Source organism: Heterocephalus glaber, unplaced genomic scaffold (genome assembly GCF_053883595.1).
Source record: "Heterocephalus glaber isolate CG9 unplaced genomic scaffold, H.glaber_assembly_v1.0 deba00001719, whole genome shotgun sequence".
NCBI classification, from domain to species: Eukaryota; Metazoa; Chordata; class Mammalia; order Rodentia; family Bathyergidae; genus Heterocephalus; species Heterocephalus glaber.
Genome location: NW_028258432.1, coordinates 1,302,461 through 1,315,320, shown reverse-complemented (window position 1 = coordinate 1,315,320; position 12,860 = coordinate 1,302,461). Strand labels below are relative to the sequence as shown.

Genomic DNA, 12,860 nt, shown 5'->3' with positions numbered 1-12,860 from the left:
GGGCACTCTAATTTCTAGACCTTTCTATTTAAGTGTCAGGATATCCCAAAATTAGATACACATGGAAGAGTCATGAGATATAGAGTCACTTTTCATACGACACAGTCTTCAGGGAGCAATCATATCTGTATAACACTTTTAAAAAATAACAAATACATAACTTAGATTACATACTTAATGATAAAGTGCATTAATTTTCTGTACAATACACTAAATTGTCCGCTTTTAACTGAAAAGACCCATGTGCTTGGGATCAAAGACCCATATTATTCTGGGCCCAGGATTTAGCTCAGTGGTTTCGTCACCTGCTGCGTAAGCACAAGGACCTGAGTTCGATCCCCGGTACCAAAAAAAACCCCCATATTATTTTTTTATTAGTACATGTTTGCAGTAATACATTTTACAATCATCATGTGGAGTTGGTATATGTACAAAATACAGGCTATTTCTTTTTTTTCTTTAATCCCCTGCCCTGTTCCCTCCTTCCCCTCTAATTCCTCCTTTCCTCTTTTTCATTCTTGTTGATATTATTAATCTTAGTTCATGTTTATGGTGTATAATGTCCACATTCACTGAAGTTATTAGGACCTTATACACGCCATATCTTCACTCTACCTACTTCCCCATCCCCTCCCCTTCACCCCTCACCCCTAGTTCTCTGGACCCTTACTCATCTGCAAGAGATCCATCCATCCCCTTGTGTCCTATCTGTCATTTCTCTCTTACTTTGTAGTTTGTCTTACTCAAATGAGAGATACTATATAATATTCATGCTTGTGTGTCAGATTTATTTCACTCAACATTATATTTTCTAGGTGTATCCATTTTCCTACAAATGTCTCAAACTTGTCCTTCTTTATAGCTACATAGTATTCCATTACATATAGATACCACAATTTTTTTATCCAATCAACTGTTGATAGGTATACAGGCTGCTTCTAGGATTTAGCTATTATTGAACTGTGCTGTTATAAACATTAATATGCATGTATGACTACTGTATGATGTCTTAAACTTTTTGGGGAAAATATGTAGAAGGGGGATAGCTAGGTCATATGGAATTTCTAATTTTAATTTTTTGAGAAATCTTCATACTGATTTCCATAATGGTGGTACTAATTTACATTTCCACCAACAATGTAGGTGAGTTCCTTTTTCCACCACAGCCATGCTAGTATTTGTTATATGACCTACATAGTTTAGAATAAAGGAGGAAAGAAAGGAGGCTCACATTTGTGAGCCTGAAAATTTAGAAAGATAAAGAGGCCACACTCTTACCGGGATAAGATTCCTACAATGTTCTGAACAGGAGATCCGTGCAACAAGGACCTTACGTTGCCAAGTTTGCTCAAAAACTCTGTGGCTTCATTCACTTTGCCAACTCTAAATATCTGCAAGATGTCTACTGGAGTTTCACTGTAAGAATTAGAAGAAAAACCTTTAGACTGAATAATTACGAGCAAAACAAAAAATCAGTATTTAAGAAGAAATCCCCAAACAACTCAAATGTCCATTGTCAGGGATGCACATTTAATGAATCACAATACAATGTATCTTGGCAATGGTGTGTAGGCATTAAAAATCACATTATTTGATGGGCCGGGATGTAGCTTAGTGGTGCTGTGCCTGCCTTGCAGGCACAAGGTCCTGAGTTTGATCCTTAGTACCAAAAAAAAAATTACATTATTAGAAAACAGATAAGGATATAAAATAAAATTTACTGTAAAATATACATTTTTTTCTCTGAAATAAAAAGTTTTATTGAAGGCCGGGGATTTAGCTCAGTGGTTCCAGCGCCTTCCGTGTAAGCTCAAGGTCCTGAGTTCGATCCCCAGTACCAAAAACAAAAAAACAAACAAAAAGTTTTATTGAGCTTTTACACATGCTGGCCAGAAAAAGAAAGAATCAGGTGCCAGGACAAGTTCCCACAACTATCAGCAACAGGGCAAGGTAGCAATTGGAAAAATGACCCTATAGTAAAATATAAAATTAAAAAGACCACAAATCTGTATGGATAACATGATGTCAAACTTTGTCAGCTGTATAACACAGAGAATATACAGGTCCATTCATATGTTTATATGCATGATACAAGATTGAATGGGTTCATTCACTCAACAACATAATCTATAATGAATAATTTCTAGGCATTGACATTAAGGTAACATGGTCACTGGGTTCATGGAGTTTTCATTCTAATAAGATAAATTTATAAAATTACCAAATATCTTGTTTTAATGTATGAAGGAAACCAACCAAGTGAGAGAAAAGGTGGTTAGGTATGCCATCCCTTGAAAGTGACATTTATTGCAATATAGCAGAATACAATGTTTATTTTTCTGTGTATGTGTGTGTTTTTTGGTACCAGGGATTGAACTCAGGACTTTGTGCTTGCTAGGCAGGTGTGGCGCTATTGAGCTACATCCCCGGCCCTTTTTACAATTTTTTTCCCCAGTACTGGGAATCAAACTCAGAACCTTGTGCTTGCCAGTCAAGTGTGGCACCACTGAGCTACATCCCTGGCCCTTTTTTTTTTTTTTTTGAGACAGGGTTTTGTTTTGTGGTTCAGGCTGGGCTTGAGCTCACTATGTAACCAAGGCCTGCCTACAATTCGCAGTGATCCTCGTGATTCAGCCTCTCAAGTACTGGGATTACAGATGTGCACCACCATGCCCAGCTAAAATGTGTACTTTAACATGGGTCAGTCTCCAAAATAGACCACATGCTAGCTCATAGGACATGTTTAAGTAAATACAAAGGAATTAAAGTTAACCCCTGTATATTATCAGACCATAGTACACTAAAATTGGAGATTAATAGCATAAGAAACCACAAGAACCCCACAAACACATGGAAATTAAATAACACTCTTCTGGGTTTCACCACCTGCTGCACAAGCGCAAGGACCTGAGTTAGACCCTGGTACCAAACAACAACAACAACAACAACAACAAAACACTCTTCTGAACAACCAATGGGTCACAGAGGAAATTAAAGAAGAAATTAAACAGTTTCTACAATTAAATGATAATGCCAATATAACATACAGGAATCTATGGAACACAATGAAAGCTGTTCTACCAGGGAAATTCACAGCAGTGAATGCCCATAGTAAGAAAACAGAAAGAGCTCAAATAAACAACCTAATGCTGAACCTCAAGCTCCTAGAAAACGAAGAGCAAGACAAACCCAAAGCTCATAGAAGGGAGGAAATTATAAACATCAGAGCAGAAATCAATGCAATGGAGACTAAAAGAACTATACAAAAAAAAAAATCAATGAATTGAAGAGTTAGTTATTCAAAAGAATAAGTAAAATGGATAAACCCTTAGACAACCTTATCAAAAAAAGGAAAGAAAAGAGTCAAATCCATGCAATTAGGAACAAAAAAGGAGAAGTCACAACAGATACAGCAGAAATCCAGAGGGTAATCAATACCTACTTCGAGAATCTGTACTCTAATAAAATGGAAAAACACAAAAGAAATGGACAGATTCCTAGATACAAATGAATTTCCAAAGTTGAACAAAGAAGATATAAAAATTCTAACACGTCAATTACAATCAGTGAAATTGAAAATGTAATAAAAAATAATAAAAATGTAATAAATATAATAAAAAATTTACCAACAGGGCCGGGAATTTAGCTCAGTGGTTCTGCCACCTGCCTCACAAGGGCAGGGTCCTGATTTCAATCCCTGGTACCAAAAAGAAAAAAAAAAAAAAAAAAAAAATTACCAACAAAGAAAAACCCAGGTCTTGATGGCTTCATTGCTGAATTCTACAAAACATTTACAGAAGAACTATTGCCCCTACTCTTTAAACTGTTCAGTGAAAATGAAAGGGAAACAATACTCCCAAATTCATTCCTGGAAGTAAGTGTTACTTTGATTCCAAAACCAGAGAAAGACCCAACCCAAAAAGAGAAGTACAGGCCAATCTCCCTAATGAACACAGATGAAAAAAATCCTCAAAAAGATACTGGCAAACAGAATACAGAGGGTCATCAAGAAGATCATACACCCTGACCAAGTTAGATTTATCCCAGGGATGCAAGGATGGTTCAATATTTGTAGAACAATAAATGTAATACACTATATTAACAGAGCCAAGGACAAAAACCATATGATCATCTCAATAGATGCAGAAAAAGCTTTTGACAAAATCCAACACCCATTCATGAAAAAATGCTACAGAAAATTAGAATAGAAGGTCTTTATCTCAACCCGATTAAGGCGTCTATGAAAAACCAACAGCCAACATCATACTAAATGGTCAAAAACTGAAAACTTTCACACTAAAATCAGGAACAAGACAAGGTTGTCCACTATCACCACTCCTGTTCAATATAGTTCTGGAAACATTAGCCACAGCAATTAAACAAGAGAAAGTTATAAATAAAAGGAATAAAGATAGGAAAGGAAGAAGTTAAACTGTCATTATTTGCTGATGATATGATACTCTACATAGAAGACCCAAAAAACTTCACCAAAAGACCTCTACACTTAATTGACAGATTCAGTAGAGTAGCTGCATACAAGGTCAACGGTGAAAAATCAATAGCTTTCTTGTACACAAATAAGAGACTCACTGAGAGAGAAATTAGAGAAACAATTCCTTTCACAATAGCACCCAAAAAATTGAAATATCTAGGAATCAATCTAACAAAGGAAGCAAAAGACCTCTACATTGAAAACTGCAGCACTCTGAAAAAAGAGATCAAAAAGGATATAAGTAAGTGGAAAGACATCCCTTCTTCCTGGGTAGGAAGAACCAATATAGTGAAAATGGCCATACTTCCAAAACTGCTATATCGATTCAATGCAATCCCAATTGAAATCCCAACGATAACTAGAGAAGACAATTCAAAAATTCATTTGGAACCAGAATAGACCTAGAATAGCAAAAGCAATTTGAGGCAACAGAGACATGACAGAGGGTATCACAATCCTCAACTTGAAACTATTACTACAAAGCCATGGTGAAAAAAACAGCATCATACTGGCAAAGAATGAGACCCGAGAATCAGTGGAATAGATTAGAAGATTTAGAAACATCTCTAGACATACTCAGCCACCTCATCTTTGACAAAAGTGCCAACCATCCTCACTGGAGGAAAGATAGCTTATTTAATAAATGGTGTTGGAAAAACTATATTTCAACCTGCCAAACATTAAAACTAGATCCATATCTATAACCATGCACTAAACTAAAATCAAAATGGATTAATGATCTAAATATTAAAACAGAAACACTAAACTTGCTGGAAGATAAATTAGGAAGAACTCTTGAAGACATCAGCATAGGAAAAGACTTTATGAACAAAACCTCAGTAGCACGAGAACTAGCACAAAGAATCAACAACTGGGATCTCATCTGATTAAAAAGCTTCTGTACTGCAACAGAAACCACCAACAGAGCTAAAGACAATCTACAATGTGGGAAAAAATTTTTATCAGCTGTTCCTCAGACCAAGAACTACTATCTAGAATATATAAAGAATTGAAAAAAATCAGACCTCCCAAATTTAAAGACCTAATTCAAAAATGGGCATCTGAAATGAACAGACATTTCTCACACAAAGAAGTAAAAGCAGCAAATAAATATATGAAAAAATGTTCAACATCACTGGTCATTCGGAAGATGCACATGAAAACAACACTGAGATTCCACTTCACCCCAGAAAGAATGGCTGCTATCCAGAAATCAACCAATAACAAATGCTGGCGGGGCTATGGGGAGAAAGGAACCCTTCTCCATTGTTGGTGGGAGTCCAGGCTGGTGCAACCACTGTGGAAGTCAGTATGGAGACACCTCAAAGAACTAGGGCTAGAGGTCCCATTTGACCCAGCTATTCCTCTACTGGGTATCTTCCCAAAAGAATTAAAAGAATCATACCACAGTGATATATGCCCACCCATGTTTACAGCAGCACAGTGTGTAACAGCTAAAGCTTGGAAACATCCCAAGTGACCATCAACTGGATAAAGAAAATGTGGTTTTGGGGGGCTGGGGATTTAGCTCAGTGGTTCCACCCCCTGCTGCGCAAGCGCAAGGACCCAAGTTCAATCCCCGGTACCAAGAAAAAAAAAGAAAGAAAATGTGGTTTTTTAAAATAAAATGGAGTACTACTCAGCCATAAAGAATGAGAAATTAGAGTCATTGATAGCTAAATGAATGCACACTGAAGACATACTCTTAAGTGAAATAAATAGGACACACATGTGTAAATACCGAACAGTTTCTCTGGTTCCAAATTTTAAATCTGGCTCTTGTAAGCTGTTACAGGGGCTACATCACACCATTGTTGGTTCTAAGGAAATGTGAAGGGTAAACCAGGCCCATGACAAAGAAATGTGAGATGCTGGAAATGCTCAGGAGAAAGGCTTTAGGGAAGAGAGCGCTGTGGGGGATGAATGGACTGGTGGAGGAAAGCTAGCCCCTCCTTCTAGAACATCAATCAGCAGTTTCTGAACCTTGACCCCAGGCCCAAGTTCTGACACCCACGCAGGCTTCTGAGCAGCAGATCTATCGCAAATGTTGTTATTGTAGAATGCACATCAGTGTGCAGTTGTGAGGATGCAAATGGAACTGAGATTTAAGAATGCCATACTTCTTGAAATGTTTTCCAGCTTTTCAGCACCACAGAGTGGCCATGTTAGAATCTGGTACATCCACAGGGCTGCATGTGTAAATTTTAATTTACATGAATTTTCCACTATAAGCCTGTCAAAACAGACTCAAACATCTCTTGATTTAATTTTTTTCTTTTTGGCAGTGCTGAGGATTGAGCCCAGGGCCTCTCCCGTGCTAGGCAGGTGCTCTTCCTCTGAGTTAGGCCACCAGCTCCTGAAAACTTAAATTTAATCCTCATTAAGATTAGGTAACCCAGGCCGGAGATTTAGCTCAGTGGTTTCACCGCCTGTTGCGCAAGCACAAGGAAACGAATCCCTGGTACCAAAAAAAAAAAAAAGAATTAGGTAACCCATTGCCAGACATGGTGGCATGTGCCTGTGATCCCAGCACTTGGGAGGCTGAGACAGGGGGACTGCTGGGAGTTCGAGGCCAACCTGGGGTACATAGTCAGTTTAAGGCCAGCCTGAACTATACAGAAAGATCCCGTCTCAAAAACCAGGAAAAAAAATCAGAGTGGAATAGTAGGGAGTGTTTGCAAGAACAGAATATCCAGGCCCTGCTATAAACACAGAACAAGGTAATTCATCATTATACTATAGCCGTTTTGTTACAGTGCTGAGGTTTGAATTTTCTAGTTAATTATCCTGATCAGCTCATTAATAGAATCTCATAGAGCTTTTCATCATAACTGACTCCAAATATCTCCTTTATACTTACCTGTGATTATTCTGCAATATCTCTTTTCTAATCCTCAAAAACTCTTCAGTGTTCTGTTCAACATGCTCAATTTTGCATCTTAAAGCTTGGTATTTGGCAAGAGATGGTGGGTTGGGTTTGGACAAATGAGTTTCACAGACGTTAACCATGTCTCTTATTAGCTATAGGTGGAAATGATGATGCACAGATGTTAGAATCACCACATATCAAGATTAATATTTACATTACATTAACACTGCCTCCAAGATAGGGAAAATCAGATGTTTTGTCCCTAAAAGTGTTTTTAAACTTTTCTCTTCTTTTTTTTATAGTATTGGGGATTGAGCACTGAGCTATATTCCCAGCCCCTGTAATACTCCTGTTTCAATCTCCTAGAGTGTTGGGATTATGGGCTTACATCATGGCCCGCTTTCCCAAAGCTTTTGATCAATATTTGTTGTCAGTGATATATTAGTTAATAAAACCTGGACATGATGGCACATGCCTATAGCCACAGCTACTCAGGAGACCGAGACAGAAGAATCACTTGGAGCCCAGAAGCTTGAGGCCAGTCTGAGGAACATAGTGAGACCCTGTTTCAAAAGTAAACAAACTGGGCATGGTAGCACACAACTGTTATCCCAGCACACTGGGAAGCTGTGACAGACGGAGTGCAAGTTTGAGCCCAACCCGGGTAACTTAGCAACTTAATAAGATCCTCAACGTAAAAAATTTAAAAAGGTTGATTTCTTGATGATAGCCATTCTTTCTGGAGTGAAATGGAATCTCAGTGTTGTTTTAATTTGCATTTCTCAAATGACTGGTGATGTTGAGCATTTTTTCATTTCTTTGCTGTTTGTATTTTTCCCTCTGAGAAGTGTCTATTCATTTCAGATGCCCATTTTTGGGTTGGATCTTTAAATTTGAGGGGTCTGATTTTTTTAGTTTGATCTCAGTCGTTGATTCTTTATATTTCCTTTACAATTTGGGTTTTGTTCATGAAGTCTTTGCCTATACCTGTGTCTTCAAGAGTTTTACCTATTTTATCTTTCAGGTGATTGTTTCTGTTTTAATATTTAGATCTTTGATTCATTTTGACTTTAGTTTAGTGCATGGTGAGAGATATGGGTCTAATTTTAATCTTCAGCATGTGGAAAGCCAGTTTTCCTAGCACCATTTATTAAAGAGGCTATCTTTCTTCCAGTGAATGTGTCTGGCCCTTTTGTCAAAGATAAGGTAGCTGAGCGTGCTTGGAGTTGTTTCTGCATTTTCTATTCTATTCCATTAGGCTGTGGGGGAAAAGGGCCTTCTCCACTATTGGTGGGAGTATAAATGGTACAACCAATATGGAAATCTTCCTCCAAAAACTAAAACTAGAGGTTCCATTTGACCCACATTTTCCCTTCTTCTTATGTTTCCCAAAGAGTTAAAGCATCATATCACAACGATATATGCACACCCATGTTTACAGCTAAATCGGGCCGGGGATTTAGCTCAGTGGTTTCACCGCCTGCTGTGCAAGTGCAAGGATCTGAGTTTGATCCCCGGTACCAAAAAAACCCCCCATAGATTATAACAGCTAAATCTTGGAAATGGCCTCAATGCCTGTCAATGGATGAATGGATAAAGAAAAACATGGTTTTTATATACATTGGAGTACCGCTCTGCCATAAAGGATAAACTTGAGACATTTTTAGGCAAATGGATGCACCTTGAGACCTCACTTTCAAGCAAAATAAATCAGACACATATGTTTAAATATCATTTTTGTTTCTGCTGTATGAGAAACAAAAGCATAAATCAGCACAAAATGGATGATAGATACTGGGAAGAAGGAAGAAAATGTTCAAATGGAAAGGGGAACAAGAGAGGGGAGAGGGACAGGAAGGAAGGAAAAGGAAAAAAGGAGAATGGAAAGAAAAAAATAGAAACTAAGCTTTTGTAAATGGGGAGGGGAGGAGGAATGGGGAAAAAAAGAATTAAGACATATTATATAGAGGTACAAATTCCCTAATATGAATGTGATCAATATGTATTAATAAAAAACAAATTTTTTAAAAAGGCTGGAAATGTAGCTCAGTAAAAACGACCCTGAATTCAATCCCCAGTACTGTGATCAAACAACTAACCAATCCATCAATAACGAAATTAAAAAAGTTCACTCACTGATAGCATGATATACGACAATAAGTGTACAATGGTAGAGTACTTGCCTAGCATGAACAAGGCCCTGGGTTCCATCCACAGCACTACATAATAAATGTACATTTGTTCACCACGTCATAATCAGGCATTTCAGATACATTATTCATTTAATCCTCACGTAACACTGAGATAGGTATTGTCTCATTATTAAGATGAAGAAAGTGAGGCCCTAAGAAGTTAAATCAGTTGTTCATAATCCCACAGAGAGAAGATTCTGACTAAAGGGACCTCATATCATTAGGCTTCAAGTTCAGTTCTGATTTTAAAATCATGAGGTGTGTTTCTTCTTCAGTGTCATCTGCTCATGGCACCACCTCCTACTCTTCCCAGTGGCCATCCTGAGTAACTCCCTTGCCTGACTCCCCGAACTAGCTGCTGCTTGCCTAGAGTAGTTAAAAGAAGAATGAATGCCCTCAAAAACCTGCAAGTTAAATGTACATAGATAGAAGCCAAATTCTATGAGGAAGTTCATGATCTTGAAAGGAGGTATGCTGTCCTCTATCAGCCTCCACTTGATAAATGATTTGAGATCATTAATGCAATTGATGAACCTACAGAAGAAGAATGTGAATGGAAACCAGATGAAGAAGATGAAATTTCAAAGGGCCTCAAAGAAAAGGCCAAGATTGAAGATGAGAAAAACATGAAGAAAAAGATCCTAAAGGAAATCCTGAATTTTGGTTGACTGTTTTTAAAAATGTTGACTTGCATTGCGCTGATAGACTTGAATGCGTGACCATTGTCTGCGAGAGACCTGATAGGGCCGGTGCTGCCGCCCGGCTTCAAGAACTGTGAGACAGGAGAGGAAATGGAGTGGGAGCCGAGCCCCGTTGCAGGACCTGCTCTGCCCCCTAATTATAAAAGCAGTAGTTCTGATTCATCACACAGTGATGAAGACAGTAGTTCTTTGCATGAAGAAGGAAATCAAGAATCTGAAGAAAATGACACTGGTCCACCTACAAGAAAGCAAAAGAAGGGCCAGGGATTTAGCTCAGTGGTTCCGCTCCCTGCCTCTCAAGCACAAGGGCCAAAGTTCGATCCATGGTACCAAAAAAAAAAAAAAAAAAAAGAAAGCAGAAGAGAAATCAGGATGATGATGATGATGATAGGCTTTTTGGACCTGCCCTTCCTCCTGGATTTAAAAATCAGGATGATTCTTCTCCAAGGCCTATAATAGGTCCTGCATTGCCCCCTGGTTTCATTAAATCTACACAGAAAAGTGACAAAGGCAGAGATGATCCAGGACAAGAATCATCATACTGCAACTCTCAGGAAACATAACAGTGAAGATGAGGATATTGTTGGACCAATGCCTGCAAAGGGACCCGTTAACTATAGTGTAATGACGGAGTTTGAAAAAAGGGCCCAAAGAACGAAAGACAAACTAACTAAAGGAGATGATGATTCATCTAAACCAATTACAAGAGAATCATGGATGACTGAGCTTCCTCCAGAAATGAAAGACTTTGGTCTTGGGCCAAGAACCTTTAAAAGAAGAGCTGATGACAAATCCGAAGATTGATCCGTCTGGACAGATACTCCAGCTGACCGGGAAAGGAAGGCTAAGGAAACACAAGAAACAAAGAAGTCATTCAATAAGAAGGATGAGGAATATATATTTTCAGGAAGAGATATGGACATTCATCATGAAAAATTAAAGAATAAGGCCACTGAAGATAAAAATAAGCCCCAAGAGAGAATACCATTTGACTGTGATAAGGATTTCAAGGTTAATCAATTTGATGATGCTCAGAAAAAAGCCCTAATAAAGAAATCTAGAGAACTGAACACCAAATTTTCACATGGCAAAGGTAATATGTTTTTATAAGTACGTATATGTCAGTGAGGTATATTTTCATACTCATCCATTTGAGCCTTTCTGAATAATTATTGTCTATAATAATTATATAGTAAACATATTTCCTTTTATAATAAAGTAAATTTTAAGCTTAAAAAAATGTTGACTTGCTCAGTGACATGGTTCAGGAACATGATGAACCTATTCTGAAGTATATGAAGGACATTATCGGACGTTCTCAGATGCTGGCTATCCTATGAGTTTTATCTTAGAATTTCACTTTGAACCCAACGAATATTTCACAAATGAAGTGTTGACAAAGACATATAGGATGAGATCTGAACCAGATGATTCTGATCCCTTTTCATTTGATGGACTTGGAATTATGGGCTGTACAGGGCGCCAAACAAATTGGAAAAAAAGGAAAGAATGTCACTTCAAAAATCATTAAAAAGAAGCAGAAACATAAAGGAACATGGGACAGTTTGTACTCTGACCAAAACAGTTTCCAAGGATCCTTTAATTTTTTTGCTCCTCCTGAAGTTCCTGAGTGGAGATCTGGATGCTGCTGCTAAAGCTATCCCTGCTGTGAGCTTTGAAATTGGTCATTTTTTACGTAAGCCTATAACCTTACTGGAGAATCTATGGTAGATGATGACTGTTATGATTTGGGTATAGATGTCCCCCCAAGGTCCCATGCAGTCACAGGTGGCTTTTTCAGAGGTAGATGAATCTAAGAGGGAGTGATCCCGGGATTAAGGGCATGTGATTACTTATCCAGTCCTCTGACTGGTTTGGTACTGCCTTAATCCCCAGTCTGCATAAGGTAAAAGGAGCAGAAAGACGCTGTTAAGGTTCCCTTGTTGCTTTTCTATCTTTAGTCCACCATGAACTGTTGCCCCTCTGCCATGTGCCACCCTGCCTTGGAGCCAGCTGATTATGAACAAGTACAAAGCCTGTACAATGTGTGAGCTAAATAAACCTTTCCCCTTTTTTTTCGTACCGGGGATCAAACTCAGGACCTCATGCTCACCAGGCAGGCACTATGCTGATGAGCTAAATCCCCAGCCCAACCTTTCCCCTTTTAACTCTGGGTGTTGGGTATTTTGCCTCAGCGACAAGAAAAGTACCTAAGACAATAATGAAGATTATGAAGAAGGTGAAGAAGTGGATGAGGAAGGGAAAAGAGGAGATGAGGAAAATGATCCAGACTATGACCAAAGAAGGATCAAAACCTAGCAGAGTACAAGCAGCAGTGAAGAAGGATATATGTGGGTTTTTTTGTTTGTTTGGTTTTTTTGGGGGGTTTTTTGGTACCGGGGATGAACTTAGGTCCTTGCGCTTGTGCAGCAGGCAGTGAAACCACTGAGCTAAATCCCCAGCCCGAAGGATATATGTGTTTTGTTTTGGTTTTGGTACCAGGGATTGAACTCGGGACCTTGCGCTTGCGAGGCAAGTAGTAGAACCACTGAGCTAAATCCCTGGCCCAAAATATATGTGGTTTTAAGGAAAACCTGCTCTGGTCT

General features: G+C 38.4%; 1 protein-coding gene and 1 pseudogene across 2 annotated transcripts in view; one reads left to right on the top strand and one right to left on the bottom strand.

Annotated features, from left to right (window-relative positions):
* Parp4 (poly(ADP-ribose) polymerase family member 4) overlaps positions 1 to 12,860 on the bottom strand; it is a 105,739-nt gene that overhangs the window by 73,979 nt on the left and 18,900 nt on the right. For both annotated transcript variants that reach the window (XM_004854895.4, XM_021236388.2), the window contains exons 10-11: positions 7,353 to 7,513; positions 1,279 to 1,416 (exon numbers count right to left, since the gene is read on the bottom strand). In XM_004854895.4, coding sequence (XP_004854952.1) covers positions 1,279 to 1,416; positions 7,353 to 7,513 — 299 coding nt within the window. The remainder of the gene's footprint in view (positions 1 to 1,278; positions 1,417 to 7,352; positions 7,514 to 12,860) is intronic.
* On the top strand, positions 10,643 to 11,364 carry LOC110343926 (GPALPP motifs-containing protein 1 pseudogene; annotated as a pseudogene).